The 19,044-nt window shown below is 42.5% G+C and overlaps 1 protein-coding gene across 1 annotated transcript in view; it reads left to right on the top strand.

Moving 5' to 3' along the window:
• Positions 1-19,044, top strand: part of niban1a (niban apoptosis regulator 1a) — a 36,406-nt gene that overhangs the window by 1,729 nt on the left and 15,633 nt on the right. Inside the window, exons 2-4 of the mRNA XM_084065807.1 lie at positions 12,474-12,604; positions 12,787-12,912; positions 13,922-14,039. Of these exons, the coding sequence (XP_083921933.1) occupies positions 12,474-12,604; positions 12,787-12,912; positions 13,922-14,039 (375 nt within the window). The remainder of the gene's footprint in view (positions 1-12,473; positions 12,605-12,786; positions 12,913-13,921; positions 14,040-19,044) is intronic.

Here is a 19,044-nt window from a genome sequence, read left to right as displayed (position 1 = left end):
ATGTATTCCTTGCCTAACCCCAAGGGCATAATTAGTTGGGAGAAAGTGGTGATGACTCAGGGGAACCCCATATCAGAAATATCTCCAAAGAGTCTAGGAGTTTATTTTTCTACACTGTAACGTGGACCCACCCGGGTCCATGTTTACACTCTCAGAGTTCAATTGACGCTTTTTAGTTTTTACAGTGTAATATGGTCATAATTGCATATGACATTCTCTTGTACTAAGTTAACTAGTAAGACTATGTGTTCAAGGTTAGATGTGACATAGCTTTCATATGCCCTTATAATAGGTCCCTTTGGGTGCTGGGATATCGTAAATTTCATATTCCTCCCCACCACTGTGGAATTAGCCTAGGTCCTATAAGGCCTCTTCCAGCGGGGTTTGGGAGAAATCTTGGCTTTCGTGTTTGCTTCTCCCTGCCTGGCCCATTTTTCCTGGCTACCATTTTGTCCAGACTAAGTCATTGAACAGAGACTTTTGGGCCGGAGCGATGACAAAGCACAACCATTTCTCATAGTGAAAACATTATTTATAACATTATTCTCGACCTAATGCAATAATTGTGTGTGTGTGTGTGTGTGTGTGTGTGTGTGTGTGTGTGTGTGTGTGTGTGTGTGTGTGTGTGTGTGTGCGTGTGCGTGTGCGTGTGTGTGTGTGCGCGTGCAAGTGCATCTGTGCTCGTAACGTGTATGGAGGTTGGGGAAGGGATGGGCAAGCATTTTGGTTTAGTTGATGTAGTGATCCCATGATGTTGGGTTGGGTGGGGTACCACCCTTGTTGGGTTGGGACGGGTACCACCCTGTTGGGTTATGTGACAGGGTGTCTTCTCAACTGGCTACGGTGTCAATAGCAACAGTGAGTAAACAACGTCAAATCTCTAATTAGATCTATGGGAAAGACATCAGTAATAGGGTCAGAAATTGTGGTCAAAAGTGCACATTCAATGACCATGATGCTCATGGTATTAGTGTGATATGTATGGAAAAGTAAGAGCAACGCTTCCTCAGGTGACTGAGAATGTCAATCCAGGAGGTGATCACACTGTCAGCAAGTCTGTCTACAGTAACATAGAGAGGGCTGTTATAGTCATTCATTACAAGGATGAATGTACACTTGAGAGTTCAGTGATTCAAAAAACATTGACAATGGTCTACAGAGATGTGGAAAAAAGTGATATGGTCAGATGAGTCATCCTTCTATATATACTCCACAAGTTGGTAAGTGCATGTGAGGTATACACCATGATAATGGTACAGGACTGAATTGTTGAACCCTACAGTGAGGGGGCATTTACATGCCATGGTTTACAATTTAGCCATTTAGAAGTCCACTTGTCCCCATAGAGGGAAAGGTCACTGCCAATATAAAGTTATTCTGACTGATCACCCCTAGTGGTCTTATCCAGGATGACAATGTGCCATCAACAGGGCACGAGGTGTCACTGAAAGAATGATTTGATCAAGTATGGAAATTATGTGAATCTCATGCTAAGGCCTTCACAGTCACCAGATCTCAGAGAGTTTGGACTGACATGTGAGACACAAAAAAACAAGGGAATATGTTTTGATTATTTTGTTAGAATGGTGTTCCATGAGGCAAGGCTTATATACAAATAGAAAACTATGTTTGAGAGCCAATGGCATAGACTGGCCAAAACAAATATAGAGAATGTCTGCCGTTTCGAGATATATCGTTAGTCCCATTTCTCAAGATTCCAGTGTTGCCAGTTCTTATCAGAGAAGTAATGGTTTCTGCCACAGACTGACAGTCTGATATCAGTATCCATCAGCCTTTTACACACTCTCATCCCTCATGTCTTCTCAGTACTTACCCTGAACAGTTTATTACCCATATGAAACTTTTTTCCTGAGAAGTAATATAGAGATTCTTGAGTATCTCAGTGGGGTGCAGCATCTGTTTCCTTCTCTGCAGCAACAGCTGGTATTGTGATTCTTTTGGTTCATAGGAGAAAATGTATGATTCAGTTGCGTGTTTATGAGCAGCATGGAGTGAAATGATAGCCAAATGGCAAAACCACTAAGTTGACCTCTGTTTTGCTTGACAAAGCTTCACCCCCTTGTAAAAATGAGTTTTACAAGACAGGCATCAGTCAATGCATGGTCGAGCTCCAGCCAATAAAATGTGTCTCTGCATAGTCTCTGCGGAGCACAGTGAATTTTGCAGGCTTTCGTAGTCTTTGTAATTGAGGTCCTTTTGCATTTTCTTTTGTCTTTGCGTGCTTGCTCTCCAGCTGGTATATTACACAATTTCTCAGATATTCCAGACCAATTGGCCAACGTCAGCCCTCAGATCTGTGCCATTGCCAGTCTCCACAAAGAAAGGAAACTTCTCTCACCCACTGCTTAATGACCACCTGTTGTTTACCCCAACTTGCTGACTGAGTGTGCAAACACAATGGAAATGGAGCAAAATCTGCTCCCAGTCAAGCAACCATCCATTGCGCTACTAGTTTTGAATAGCTAGAGTATGCAAGTGGTGTGTGTGCCGGTGGCTCTGGCTGAAAGGAATGGTCGTCACCTAAGCGTGATGCGTCGAAACCCAGCTTATGAATGAAACTGGAGAATACATTTTTATCAATAATTTATTTTCTACTTGTGATAGAAAAAGTAGATTATCACACACGTTCGCTATTGGTGAAGCCATTAAACCTGTTTGTGATTTGTGAACTGCTGAGTGGGCTGTTTCAGATTTGGAACTGCTGCGAACAGGTTTTTTGAGGCCTGCATGGTCAGCTCGTCTCATTAGCCTATTGTGCATGAGACTGATAGAAAGGTGTGAAAGTATATGTAAGTCTAATTATAACTCTGGTCTGATGTGTAGTTAGGTCAGATCCATAATCATGAAACAATGCAGTTCCGAATGCCTCTCCAAAACCCAATTAGAAAGTTGGAGATCGGAACAGATTTCAGACTGACACAGTAGAACTAAGAACTAATTCAGTCTACTGTGACATCATCTTATGAGAATGTGGGTTTCCCGGAGGCCAACTGCACTAAAGTCTGTCTCTTTGCATGATGAATGTGTCACTGTAGCCTCCCACAATACAGAATACAGACCTGTGTACTGTTCACAATCAGATTGTCATCTCCTTGTGTAGGTTAAGTTCATGCTAAGCTATACTAGGATTTTGTATAGTTTATATGTGATTGTGCATGCATGACTGTTTGTATGTGTGTGGTGGTGTGTAACCTATGCGCCATTAGGGCTTTTGCAAATAAACAAACCTGCACACTCAAACAGATACTCTAGTTAAGATCTAGGCGTTCCTATGTTGTGACGTTATGGTATGGTGGTATGCCAGCGCCTAAGCACCAAACTCGCTCTGCAGGTCATAAAAGTCACTGACAGCCAGGTGAGCATTACTCATTTAAATGCTCAGCTTAAATGTGTGAACTAGACCTTTGGACACCGGTCTACTTGGGGACCACATAAGTCGAGAACAATGTAAGTCGGAAACGATGCAAATTGGGAATGCATTACGTTATGGTTATACAATACCCGTTGTACCTGTTGTGAGAGTACTCACCATACCCATTCTTAGAGTACCCACTGCCCAGTGCGGAAGAGTACCACAGTACTAATAACGTTAGATACTACAATCAATAAGTTATTAATAAACGGGCACCGGCCTACTCTGGAGCGATGCAAGTTGGGAATACACCCCACCCGTTGTACTTGTTGTATTGTCAGAGTAACCATTGTACCCATCGGTACCCTTTGCGATACCCGCCACTATATGACCCACCATCGACTACATTTGGAGATACAGGGATCGCCGATGTCGTCAAAAACGTTGTTAACATACATGGGCAATTGGGCATAAATGGGAGACAGGCAGACAGACCTGCAGGCAGACAGATACAGACATTTTGTGCACCCCTGTAAAAAAGAATGAAGTTCTATTGTGCACACTACCACGTGGATTGGGTTGGCCAACCAGCGATGCCTCTTTACTGTGCTATAATAGTTCAAACTACTATGATGTGATATCATCTCTGGTAAATACCAGGGAGGAAGAAACCTCTCTCCCCATTACATACTAACCTCTGGCTGGCAAATACACACACTCATGTTTCTGTCACTGCACACCTGCAAACCACACCGCCCCCCCCCTCCCCCACTGTGTCTCTTTGTTTGACATACTATTGCCTTGTAGTAACTTGAACAAAGTCTCAGTCATTTCCTGAAGTAACAATGAGGGAAATTCACGTGTCATACTAGCAGCAGCATGAAGCCGTGTCGCATATTTTACACTTTAGTGGAATGGAATCCCTGGCCTGGGTCTGTCTGTAATTCTAATAGTACATACTAGTGTGGCTGGTGACTTTGCATAATCACATATAAATCTCATCACTGAGCACACAAGTATCATCTGTCTGTTTGTTACGGCAGTGATTCTCAACCTTTTTAATTTCAAGGACCACCAGTTTGAAATGCATTAGGCCACAGACCCACATTTGATATGATTTTGGTTTGGGGATCTCTGGAACCCCAATCCACTCCAATCCACAGTTAATCTAACACTGAGAGTTTAAAAATGGTCCATTGGGTTCCATTTCTACACTCTGAGTTACACACCCGTAAGGGTCCATTTGGTTCTAAACTATCTATCATTTAGCTGGGGACCCCCTGAAACCTCTAGTCTAGGGCTCCATGGACCCCACATTGAGAGGTGTACATAATATTGTGAAGAATGCGGCTTGTGTTTTGTATTTGTGTGTATTTATGTATAATGTGTTAGTCTGTATGTGCCTGTGTGCTTGTGTGTGTTGTGTGTGTAGGGAAAAAAATAATGGATGTGGTGATGGGCTCATTTCCCCGCAGGCACACACTCTGACAACCACAGACGTCTCTCCTCTCTTAGAGAGACCACACCATGACGAAACGTCTCTGTTGGAAAAAGTGTCTGTTTTGGAAACAAGGGATATAGTGTGTAGTGTAGTACTTTAGTTTGTGTCCTTGAATATTGTATTTGTGTTTATTTGTGTGCGCCATGAATGTGTTTGTGTGTACTTACTAGGCAGAGCCTTGTGTTTTCTACCTTCTTTTATGGGACAGCTATTGTCGTGTCAATCTGAGCTCTATCAGTGTTGGGACAACAGGCTGGAAGAGCAGGTCTCTCCAGTGAAACAGGGTTTTGTTTTCACACTACTCACTGCACCTATCCGCAGTATAAACACTCACTGTGTCCTTCACCATGCACTGATTGAGTCGACAATCATTTGTAATCATTTAACCCATTCAATCCGGGAACGCATCTGTGTCATTGTACCGATAACCATTATTTTATACTTTTGGCTAATCAAAATGAGCAGATATACAAGCTGCTATGTATTATTTTTATTGTGAAGATTTGTGCAAATCTTTGAATATATCTATTTTTTAAAGCGAAAATTTTTAACTCTAATCTTTGCTTCTGGGGGGTCCCTGGAACTAAATATTTTTGAGATGGGGTTGGTGGCCAAATACAAATAAAGGGGTCCTTGACATGAAAAAGTTTGAGCACCACTGATATAGCAACATATGTTTTTTCAGAAGCCTGATTTAGTAGACTTGTAGACTTCTAGATGCGTTCCCGGATTGAATGGGTTATGTATATCACAATGTGAGTACTAGAGAGAGAGAGAGGGAAAATGAATCTGTTTACCTTTTAATTCATAATAGACGATGCTGAAAAGGAATGTGGCTGGTTAACTGGCCAGTGCAAAGTGTCAATGGTCTCGACTCAGGTTACATGAAATGTGCCTTGTAAATGGCATGATGTAAGACTCTTCCTGTTGGAATGCATCTTGTTGAACTACGTGCAGCCAATATATTATTACCTGTTCAGAGTTGATCCCTGTTCGACAACCTACAAAACCCTACACTTTAGACTTAATACTTTTGTCACGTCTCGTAATGCACGTGGGCTGAATACCTTCTGTTTATCGACTTCTGTAGTTGCATCATGGTATGTGTCACCCTGACTGACTTTGTTGTGTAAATGTGTGTATTTAAAGGTATAGTACGTTATTTTCTTTCCTTAAAATAAGTGATGGATAGCTCTATATTGTGATAGTAATCATTGCTATAGAATGTTTGTCCAGCAACATGGGTCTCTCCCTGTCTCTCCAGTTCTTCAGAAAACAGAAAATGCATTTTCGGGTCAGGATACCAATTTAATCCAATCAGGAGAGAAAACTCATACAGGATACAGTACAAACAAGTGCAATTGGAAGTGATGACACAAAGAAATGAGCAGACAAGATTGGAACTGGAACACTATAAAATGTAAGCTGATAAATGGGTAGGGCCTACTATCTCCTGATTGGCTGAAATTGGCAACCCACCTGAAAATGTATTTTGTGTTTATTATAGAGCTATATAATATACAGCTTTAACCTTATAACAAAACAAAAATATTTCTTTCCATTTCATCATATAACAATCTGGCATGTTGTGCTTGTAAATCTCCCAGATGAGAGCATCAGCTAAATGCCTAAAATTCATTTCATGACTTAAGTGCATGGCTGGCATTTTTCCTTCCCTTCGCTCAGATTCTTTTTCTTGCAACCGCTTTTTGTCCAAACAGCACGCCTACGCTGCTTTTGATTGGTCGGGGGCATTAAGGTTAAGTACTGTTGGTATGGTTAAGTTTAGTCATGGGTTTAATTAAATAAGTTCAGTTAAGGATAGACACTGTTGGTACGGTTAAGTTTAGGCATGGGTTTAATTCATTAAGTTCAGTTAAGAATAGACACGGTTAGCATGGATTTGGCATGTGGTTAAAGGGGAAATCCACCCATTTTCAATATTTAACTATGTCATTAATATAGCATAAAGGAGTTGTGTGGAAATAAGAAAAAAGTTCCCCCCTTTCTGTGTTGCCTTGAACTGGAGGATTGATTGTGGGTTTAACATTGCAAATTACAACATGATGAGTCATCACGTTGTAATTTGCAATGTTAAACCCACAATCAATCCTCCAGTTCAAGGCAACACAGAAAGGGGGGAACTTTTTTCTTATTTCCACACAACTCCTTTATGCTATATTAATGACATAGTTAAATATTGAAAATGGGTGGATTTCCCCTTTAAGGAGTTTAGGGTAAGGATGGGGGGGCGTTCACCATTAAACTGTCAATCGTAGTACGGTGTGGGCAGAGTTTTGGTCAAAAGAGAGCAAAAATACCCCACACCATCTGTTGCCCAGTCTGACAACCATACAGCACTCCTACCACTTCCTGGCTCCCTCCAGCCTGTGTTTGCATACCCATTTTACATTGAAAGGGAAAATAATAAACAAATGCAGGCTGGCAGACGCTTTGCATAAAGAGAGCCTCCACAATCACGCCTGGGGGTTTCAGAAGGCATCAGTGCATTAAGAACATCAAAGATTAATGTGAACTCAATTGAACTAAAAGCGCTTGCATTGTGGAAGTTCTCCCACCCAGCGGCTATCCTACTATTGCTCTGCGGCTTCATCCCTCAAATGCTGTACAACAGAGCTGAACGAGCACATTGTAACCCAATCCTTGTGTATCTGAAACAGCTGCCTGCTGTAGACATGCTTCCTATGGCCTCTGGTACGTTTTGACAGCACACAAAGACACAATCAACATCGTTATAGAAAATCCCTCCATTAAAAAGTGTTAAAAGTACATCAAAGACAAACAAACTGAGATCTCTCAACAAAAGGACTGAAGTTACTTCAGTTTAGGATCCCTCTCATCTGGACTGAATAGCCCACAACATAAGAGTGTTAAATATACCTGAAATGTACTCATTTAATGTAATGTGATGCCCAACATGACCTACCTGTTCTAAAAATAAAAAAAGTGTTAAAAGTAACACAGTAAAAAGTCAGACTTGTACAATTCTTATATCAAAATAGACAAAATAGTGGTCAAGTTGCTTTTTAATATCATTGAGGAAGTTCTCTAACGGAAAAGTTCAGCTCCATTCGAATGCTGCTGTTTAGACACAAAGGCAACATGAGCAGGCTGCAGCAATGACCTCATTCCAGAATCTCATTCATTGGCAGTCATATGAGAAGACACTGTATTCCAGCTCTCTGGAAGAATGGGTGTTGCCTTATTGAAAAGGTCTTTGGGGATAGTGAGTGTTTATGAGGTAGTCATTTCAGATAATCAATGGTCTCTCTTTCCCTGCAGACACATATTATAGGGTGAAATAGAAAAAAAGAGGGAGAGAGAGAGAAAGAGGAACCAACTAAGATAATGAATGAACTGGAATCCCAGTGCAGTGTTGCCAGTTAGGAGACGGAAGGATATCCTGTGTGTGTGTGTGTGCGGTGTGTGTGTGTGTGTGTGTGTGTGTGTGTGTGTGTGTGTGTGTGTGTGTGTGTGTGTGTGTGTGTGTGTGTGTGTGTGTGTGTGTGTGTGTCTGTGTGTGTGTGTGTGTGTCTGTGTGTGTGTGTGTCTGTGTGCGCGCGCACGCACACGCGTGCGTGCATGCGTGCGTGACTTAATGCACATTTTGTGTTTGAGTGTAAAATGCATGCATACCAGAGTGGAGGTCCTGATGGAATGTGCGGTCTGAGTAGAACCCGGCCGATGCCAGATTTTTGGGCCCGATGTTGATCCTGATTTTGGAGGGTCCTAGACCACCGATTACCAATGTTTTGACCGATATTTTGTTAAAAGTGTAAAATCAATTGTAATCAACAAAAAAAAGGATTTGATTAAAGTTTCTATTTGAGGACATTTAACTTATGAGCAAACTTATAAATACAAATAAATAAGCACAACTTTTTCGTAGATCATTTACTGTCTCCACGAGGAAGAAGGTGTGGCCAAGGCTATGTATTCGCCCCTGTGTGTGTGTGTGCGTGCGTGCGTGCGTGCGTGCGTGCGTACGTGCGTGCGTGCGTGCGTCCGTGCGTGCGTCCGTGCGTGCGTGTGTTCGTCCGTCCGTCTGTGATTATCAGATAATATACGGCACCATTGGACCTATTTGTCAGGATCCTTGCATCTTGTGTATAATTTCCTGTTATCCTTGTACTTTTATTGTGTAGTATTGTTCCTAGTGTTTCCTGTCTGCCCTAGTGTTTGCTACCTGTCTTGTCTCTCCTCCCTGTGACTACTCGTTTCTCCACCTGTGTCCTGTTAGTCTCCCAGCCAATCCCTGTGTTGATTGTCTTTGAGTTCACCTGTGTCTTGTTAGTCCTGTGTCTATTTAAACCTCCCTGTGTTCAGTGTTCCCTTGTCAGATTATAGTTGTTGTCATGTTGTGTCCTGCCTTGTATGTCCTGCTGTATTGACAACTTATATTGAAAGTTTGTTAATAAATCATCATTAACTTGATCTGCCTGCCTGGTTCTGCGCTTGTCTCCAAACACTTGTCTCACATCGTGACACTATTGGCGTGAAACTGTGCACGCACACTCCCTGGAGGCCAGAGCAGAACCGGGAGGCATACGTAAGTCCGACATCCCATTTCTCCGACTATGTGGCATCCGCGTGCGGTTAGGGTTCGGGTTAGGTATAGGGTTAGTATAGTAAACGTCGGAGCAGAACCAGTGGCCCAAATTTTCACATCGGCCTGTTATAGCGCTACCAGAAGGCAGATATTTGGCTATTAGTCCTACAGAGTTTGTCCAAACATCATGCAAATCGGTGCACAGTATCTCTATAGTCATGTGATCAAGACAGATCTGTCCGATTTTGTCCTGATTGCCTAAGATTGGCTTCCAAAGTTTGCAGGAGTGGCACGTTTTGATCAAAATGCCTCAAATCATGAACACAGCCTCCGATTGCCATGAAACCTCGCCTATAATGAAATAACCAAAATAGGGACGCCAGGTTGAAAGTGAAGTGGTTAAAAATAGAGATGTTTCGGTTGCATAATTGCCGATACCGTTGTCGTCAAAACAATCCAATAATGGCCTATTGGCCGAATATATCTGCCGGGCTCTAGTTCTGAGGAATGTTTTGATTAGGTGATCAGCGGGAGAATGGCCTTGTTAGTGCCGACAGGGAAAGGATGCGGAACTGCTCTTTAAAGCCAGTATTGTTTAGCAGCCCAGAGACGAGGAAAAAACAAGGAGACCCCCTGGGGATCCGCCTCGCTGTAGTTCCACCGCAGCTGTTGACGAAGAGGGTAGATCCCCTCTCTGTCTTTGTCTCGTTTCACAGTTTCCCCCTCTCACTCTCTCTCTCTCCCCCTGTTCCTTATATCTACCTTTTCTTATTCTCTCTCTTTCTTTGTCTCTTTATCTCCTTCACCCTGTTTTGTGACAGTGGCCCACTACATTACCATAAAACAGTTCTAGACATTCTACACATACACGCATCCTTTATTCCCTAACCATTCAATAACACTGAATTCACACACCAATTCAGCTGTGCATCGTTTCAAAATAGTCCTGCTCAACTCTGGCTCTGAGGCTGCTGTGTTTCAGTACTGCAGGTAAAGTAAAGCGAGACAAGGTCCTCACCTCCCTCGTTTAACTGTGAGTGTTACCATAGTGATCTAACTATCTACAGTACAGTAGCTATTTAACAACACATGCTGTTGACATTCAGATAGATAGCACACAGCCGTAAACAGGTCTCCACCCCACCCCACCACCAGACAATGAGCCACAGTCACACACACATCAGGGCTAAGCTTGTCAATTAATAATGCATGTGTTATTGCCTGTTAACTCCCACAGGTAGGGGGTAGACTATTATATTTGAAACAGATAGTTTTTCCCCCTGTGGTGATAATGTGCTCTGAGTGCACTGGAGCTGAGTCATAAAAACAGAAAATAATGTCTCTGAATGAGAATCTGGTACCATTGACAAAATAAAAGCCCCTGCCTAGTGTACCCCTGCGGTCTGCACTTGCTCTGCTTCTCGTGAGTAATCTGATCCTCTGTGTTAAGGACTCTATAATATAATATAATCATCCCACAACACAGCCAGCCATCATGGGCTGATGGTCCGCAGAGAGGTTGTAGTTATGCAGAGAGCTCAGCACAAAGCAAGCCAGAGAGCGCTTATGAAACGGATCTGTTTGATGCCACAGCTTGCTGGTGGCCTTGGGAGACTCGCATGGCTGCACGAAGAGACGCAAAGTCTGATTGTTCGCCATGTGCGCTGGCATTCGCTCACGCAAAGCAGGAAGACACTAATGAGTGGTAACGACTGCCTTATGTAGTGTTAGTGATCACATTACATTATTGCACTGGGATCACCTGGAGTATAGTGCAGTGTGATGTCATTTTGTGTTAGCCAAAGCCAGGTTGAAAGACACATCCCGGGCAAGGCATGTCATCGATCAGGTCTGAGAAAGATAATACTTACTGGAAAATGACTGTAAAAGATGGGCTCAGGTCTTGTTTCCAGTCAAATTGTGCCATTTCATGCAGGAAAAGGCAGAGGAACCGTGGAGTCATTAGGAAAAGTAGTGATATATGCACATCCAAAACTCTTGACAAGTTGTTGGATACACATTGTGGAGAAATGAAGCTGAGAAAAATACCCCATTCCTTGGGGTTTATATCATGCTGCATATCAGCCAGCTATGGTCTTTTTCAGGGAAACAGAGGATGACATGTTACCCTGAACATCTAGATACCACAAGGTTTTTAAAGCTTTCTCTTGGCTTCATGTTATAAACTGGTTCATGTTTGTAACAAGGAGCTTTATAGGATACCTCCCAAGGTCAAAGGTATGAAAGTAGATGTATGGATATTTAACAAACATATAGTATAGAATTATGTAGTGCGAACTGTGCAAAGTTGATCTCATTCCGAATAAGAATTGTGTCACTTTGTGGATGTGTGGATGCACTCATGACACAAACACGCAAATTTATCACACAGAGACAACGCCCCTGGTGTGTAAGGATTAAGTGTGGGATATCAGAATGCTTTGAAATCCATCCACATTAAAATCCTCAGTGTTTATTTTAGATACAGAGTTAAATGAACACTCCGAATGTTTCTGTGTGTATGGATGAGGGAAGTTTTGTGTGGGAGAGAGCAGTGCTGTTATTATGTCCTAGTCTGACACACACACAGATGTAATGTATTTTACTGTGACGAGCCACCCTGCTATGTTTACCCGTCACCAAATAGAAACAAATAGAAACAGGAGAGGACAACAACCAGACTAAAAGCCAATTTATTCTTGGAGCGAGAAGTGTCGTAACGTTACTACGTTTGGAGATTTGAGCATTCATACTGTTTGCGACTCACTGACCGCCTCGCCAGAAAATGTAAACAAGGAAGTGAATGTGGTGCACTGCACCACACAGACACAATGCTAGAGGGAGGTAGGGTTGTGACTCCTGGCGTAGGTCTGCGCTCCACTGAACGCACCTTACTTGTTACAGGAGCGACCAGGCTTGTTATTGTTTCCGTGACCGTCTGCACTATTCTAATTCAATTGTTGTTGTCACTGTCAGTGCTGATATATTTCCTACTTCTCTCTCTCTCTTCCTCTCTCCCTCTCTCTCAGGTCAAGTGGAGGCTGAGCTCAAAGCATTCAGTCCATACTACAGGAAACAGTTTTCTATAGCCTACTTCTCTCAGGTGGAAGATGAACTTGAACAGCACAAAGACAAGATCACTCAACTGCTCAAACAAAGGGTAGGTTAGGGACTTCACTTTACTGTGTGTGTGTGTGTGTGTGTGTGTGTGTGTGTGTGTGTGTGTGTGTGTGTGTGTGTGCGCGTGCGTGCATGTGTGTCCATACCTGTGTGTCCATACCTGTGTGTACAACTGTTTGAATAACTTTGTGTGTGTGTGTGTGTGTATGTGTGTGTATCTAGGGTGCTGAGGAGGGGGAGGTGCTGTATGAGGGGGGGGTCCAGTACTTTGACGACACCAGGAAGTGGAGGGAGAGGTACGTGGTGGTGAGAGCCAACTACTGCCTGGAGTGTCATGACAGCTTGGAGGTAAGCGTGACGGAGTGTCAGCACCATGATAACGCTGGCACAGGAATGCGCGGCGTTAAGCATGTCCCTCAATGAGGGACATGCGGCGTCAAGTCTTAACCACATGAACCCTATCGTCCCTATTCTGGGGATCTCCAAGCTCACAACGTGTTGCGTTGGGACACGTTGTGAGTTTATAGATCGGTTGTTTTCAGATAAGAGAACTGGGAAAAAGGAGGGGACTTTGTATAGACCACTGGGGGACTCCGGTCAACTTCGTTATATAGGTTTAAACTCTCTCGAAAATATGCAACCTACAAGCTCATGGCCATTCGCTTTGCGTCGTGTCGCATGGGATGTGATACGATGCAAAGTGATGCAATGTGATGCGATGTGACGCTTTGCGAGCTTGTAGAACTCCTATTTTCGGCTGATGCGACACAATGCAGCGTGTTGTCAGCTTATAGATCTTCTATTTTGGTGAGCACCGTCCTACGGTGGAGTATAATAATAAATTAAGCATTAGATGGGATTTTTGTGTTCTTGAAACACAGACAAACTATTTAAGGGAAGAATTTATTTTTCCCCGGTGCCCAGGTATAAACTATTCATTCATATTATATAGTCCTCTGCTGGGCAGAAGCGCATTGAACTTCGCTTTAAGTGTGATAGAAAGTCAGTGGTCACTGGGTAATGGGAAAGTATGGTGGGAATATTGTGGTATAGTGTAAAGCAAGAGATTAAGGAACAAAACGAAAAAGGTGCCTAAGGGAGAAGAGCTTTTCTCATCTGCTGGCGTGAAGCTTTTAAACAGGATTAAAGCTAGGTTCCCCAAATTTAACTGATATCTCTCCGGCTCCGCCCACTGTACACCTGCCCCTAGACAGAAACAGAGCAAAAACACTCAAGCCCTGGCAGACAGAGCCTTCGCAGTGGGATTTCCGTTGTTGATTTCCGTATTGTCTGCCGGTAACAACAGAATCTTCTCCTTACCTCTTTGTCCTGCATTTCTACTCGTCTTCCTCTCCAGAGTTTCATGAAAGGGGTTCCTCCACGCCACAAGCTGCTGCCTACAGGGGGCACTGTTCTAACCACAGAGGAGAAGTACATGGCCATGGTGGATAAGTGTTTCCCAGATGAAACCAACAGTGAGTGTAAAAGAAAACACAAGAAACCATTGTACGCTATTGTTACCCTCATATTTTAACGCTAGAGTCCTGCAGGGAGAAAGCCTGTATGCATGCAACAAAAGAAGCACTCAGTATCAGTAGTGTAGGACGTTCTGATATTCTAGTGGCCCATTACCTCGATTGCTTTGAAAGACTGTAAGCCAATGTTATACCAGGAAATCCTGTTAGTTAGGCTAACCACAGATCCACTATTGACAAGGTCAAACCCAGACTGAGATATGCACGAACATATAAATGTTTGTATACGTTTGTATACACCCCAGGGCTTTGGCTTCTCTTTTGTACTCTGTGCCAGATGGTTTTTGCCTTTTTGTTCTCTTGTAGTCTGTCTCCACATAAGCCTACCTAGTACCTACTCCACTCTCGCATCATGATGAAGATCAATCATGTGTGTTACAGTTTTTATTTTGAATATATATACATATTTGATAAAAATTAGGACATAAAAACATAAAAAACACCAGCCCTGAAGATGACACAGCTGCAAAGCTGGCATACCTTTAGCTATGGCACAATTTTGTCACCTTCTTCCTTCTTCTGGCTTTATAGACCTTTTTTTCTTATCCATTTAGATGGTTTATTTGGTAGCATGTGTGACTTTTACCAATTGCATTATTAACTGTACAACAATGTTGGAGAGGTTATTTTTTTATGAGATGATATCATCAGCCTACCAACTGCCCCCCCCCCTTCAGCTCATACCTCCAGGCTGGGACTGGCTGCAGGCACCTAGTCCCAGGCAGCACTGCAGACAGGCCTAACAAACACATTAGAATTACAAGGTTAATTGAGCCACACGGTGACGTGACTTGCAAATGAATGCAAGTGTCATTATTCAGAATCCCCTCCTGGGGGAAACTAAGCTATTAAAAAAAAGGCTTGCAATGTCGGCACCCCCCCAGGGTGGTGCCCTAGGCCGGCTAGGTCGCCTATGAGGCACTGCACTGCACGCACGCGCACACGCACACGCACACGCACACGCACACGCACACACACACACATGCAGGCCAAACATTTGCAGTGATACACACAGGAATGCAGATGGTGCACTTCTTCAGGCCATCAGCCACACCCACAGATGAGTCAAGCAAATGGGTGTTATTTACACTTCCCACCTTGCATCTCTATTTTGGGCATGTCATTTTAGCCGGCTATTTTCTAAATTTGTGATCCCTAACCATAACCAAAGATCTCTAACCATAACTCTAACAGGTACATAGCATGCCTTACCTTAACCCTTACCCTAACCTCATTCAATCAATGGACACATGCCCCCTCTATTCCCTGTGTGGTATTGAACTGAAATGTTTATTACTTTAAAGTGATCTGAGAATGTGAAGCATGAGAGAGTTATAGTCCTCTGCTGATTGATTGTCTTGTTTTATGTATGACAAGCTGTAGGCTTCCTCTCAACAGTATGGACTGTCCCTGACTTTATTAACATCATCCATTACACCTGTCATACTTATTAATGTCGTCCATTCAGTAACAGGTGATCCATTAGTGAGCTGTAATAGCTGTAATTAGCATTGTGCTCATGCCTCAAGGTCACAGACAGAAGCCCCTATTGTAAGACTTGGGTTTTGTTATGATATTATACATGTGCAGATATGCAATATGAATTCTTTAGTGCAACTAAATAAATGATTTGCATTGGAGCGCAATAATGTAAATAACAGCTTGTAATGGCCAGCACATGTCCTATTATATATGAAAATGAGCAGCTATCATTTATGTTGCTGTTCATTAATGAAACGGCTTCTTCTAAATGGTTAGCCTACACAGCCAGGCAATTACTTAGCCCTATCGTAAAGGACAAATGCCTGCTATTATCTGAGACAGGTGGCTGACATCTTCCATGTGGTAAATTAATGGAAAGCTCAGGGTTCTGACTCTGGCAGACGTAAGAGCGAAATGGCCACTTTGTGAATAGGTAAAATGATCAATCAATCCCTAAGAGACTGTTATCATCCATTAATGGTCAGGTTGATGACTTTGGATTTGCTTACCACTCAAATAGCTGTGTTTAGAATGCTATCTTGACTATATTATTTGATTCAATCACATCTCAAGTTACCACACACATTAGCTAACATTTTTATTTTAACAGCATTCAACCACACTAATGACCAGTAAGCTCCTAAACTCAGTTGCAAGACTCACTAAATAGATTAATGATTTTCTGAGGAAAGGAACCCAACAGGTCCATTAGAACTTGAGACCTCCACCTACTTGTATGTCTGGGGACATCTAAATTCAATGGATTTTGGATGGACCAAAACTGATTTGAAACAATTCAGATAAACAATTACTGCATTTCAGAAACAATTAAGAAATACTTTGGGGCAGTCCTTCGCATTGGAACGGTATCAGGATTGGTTTTCAAATCAGTGGGCGTAGTTTTGTTAGCGCTGGTTTTCTCCACCATTCAAGCCTATACAGTACCTGAGTGTACATGTACACTGAACTTTAGTGAAGGGTTCTCTGATTAATACAGTATCCTCTTCTATCTTGGATTTGAAATCGATAGCAAACCGAAATTCAGTGTATGTGCAGCTTCCAAACTAAGTAAAATGCAATTTTATCAGACTGTTGCACATGTTTGTAGCAGGGGTTTAACATTTTTACCTGGTATGCACTATTTCCAGAGTCCATTCAGACAGATCATGGAAGATGATATAGTCACCACCATTCACAACTTTAGGAGATGCTTTATCTAGAGCGACTAAGCTAGCATCAAGAAGGGATACGAGGGAAGTGATGTGCTAGGAGGTGAGGTGGAGTCTGAATAGGGGAGTCTTCATACTACGATAAATACAGCATGACGGGGAACAGGCGCTTGCCTCAGCACAAGATAACAACCAAGCATATCAGCAGCACGTTCATTCTGGCTGCTCTCAGAATAAGCAACAATATTAACTTAACGTAGAGAGAGAACAATAAGCACTTAGCGTAGTTTCACCTAAGTGTGTCAACTGGTCCTCTACTGTATGTTTACTGTTAGTCATTCATTATGTTTTCATCCTGTTCAGTTTTATTGTGTGGATGTTGCTGCTACCTGAATTTCCAACATACAATAAAGACTAACCTGACATGACATTTGAGTTTAAATGTCAGGTTATGTAGATTCCTGTTACATAACCACCTGCTATTGAAAAACCGTATTGTGTTTCAACTTTATAGCCATGTATAATATGCAATGTTGCACTTTGGTGTGTGTGTGTGTGTGTGTGTGTGTGTGTGTGTGTGTGTGTGTGTGTGTGTGTGTGTGTGTGCGTGTGTGCGTGCGTGCGTGCGTGCGCGCGAGAGAGACTTCATTATATGTGCTCCACCAGGTGAGCCACCCAAGCGCCCCAGAGTACAAAAAACGTTTTAGGGTTTTTTACTAACCCTAACCCTAACCATAAGCCTGACTCTAACCCTGACCCTGAAATCGGAATCGGTTCGTGATTGTAACCTTGTCTCTAAAATTCTTTGTTAACCATCAAAACAACATTTGTATTGTGGGGTCCAGGAAAATGGTACTCACAAGGTCGATTACTCAAGTTCTACTATACTTGTGGAGACATCTGGCCCTAATAACTACTGTAATACCTGGTACACGCACGCACACTCGTACGCACGTACGCACGCACGCACGCACGCACGCACGCACGCACGCACGCACGCACGCACACACACACACACACACACACACACACACACACACACACACACACACACACACACACACACACACACACACACACACACACACACACACACACACACACACACACACACACACACACACACACTGATTTAGCAAACATCCCTATGGAAGGATTGCTTTGTTATTTTTCTGGGAAAGTCCCACTGTTGATGCTATAGAAGACCAGTTTGGCTCAGCACTTGTTCAGACTTGCCCAAAGGGACACAGATGGAAGCTGGACAGATGCTTTCTCGTCTATGTATCTAGTTTAGTTATACAAGGCAACTGCTCTCTTCTCCTGTCTACACCACTCAAACAACCCTCATACCAATTTCCTTAAATCGCCCGTGTTCTTACCTAAGCTGCTTTTAGCTTTTGTAGAGTAATCACGAGTGGGAGTTTGGTTTTCAGATCCTCACTGTGGGACAAGCACTGAACTCTTAGATAAGGATGTAAGGTTCCCTCAAACATCAAAGCAGCACACAGTCAAATCCTCAGTGCTCATTTAACGCCATACGAATGTAACCAAATTTGTATACTCTCTGAGTTACAAAGGGATAAATGAACACTGAGGATTTTACTGTGTATGTTCCAGCTCATGCAAAAAAAATCGAATCTTTAGAGAGATGAGGCAGCATGAACTCATCTTACATCAAAAAGAATGCTCTGTGCTCTCCAAAGACCAAAGCTTAATGTTTTTTTATGTGTGCTTCGCTCTCTGTTTACTGTATGTTTAGTAATCTGTGTGTATTAACAGGAGACAGGAGTCATGACCAAAATGCTAAACATTGTTGGCACATGGTAAAAGATGACTAATTGCCTTTACAGTGTACTGTATAATATATGTAATTAATAATTTATGAATAATAATCAGATCACCACCAAGCTTTCATCAGTGGTTTGTTCCAAAATGTTGAATAAAATTAATTTTGTACTGTCAAGGCAATTAGCCATCTTATGGTGTATTTAACCATTGCTTTGGATTTTATAATTCTGTGTGGGCTGGCTAATAGCATTTCACATATAACAGGATTTTGAATTCAAGTATTTTTGTTGCGAGCACTGTTAGAACTCAGTATTACTGTATGTTTTAGATTGATGATACACAAGTTCAAAATGTTTTGAACTTGTAGATCGGCCATTTTTGCAACTTTTGCATGACACTGCTATATAGGGGCGGCCATAGCTGAGTGGTTAGTGAGCCCGCCTAGGGAGCCAGAGGCCCTGGTTGCCCCAGGTTCGAGCAAGACTCTTAACCCCTAATTGCTCACA

Source organism: Gymnoscopelus microlampas (assembly GCF_963454915.1).
Source record: "Gymnoscopelus microlampas genome assembly, chromosome: 9".
In the NCBI taxonomy this organism is placed as follows: Eukaryota; Metazoa; Chordata; class Actinopteri; order Myctophiformes; family Myctophidae; genus Gymnoscopelus; species Gymnoscopelus microlampas.
Note: the sequence above shows the minus strand (reverse complement) of the source record. Positions and strands in the feature narration are given on the sequence as shown.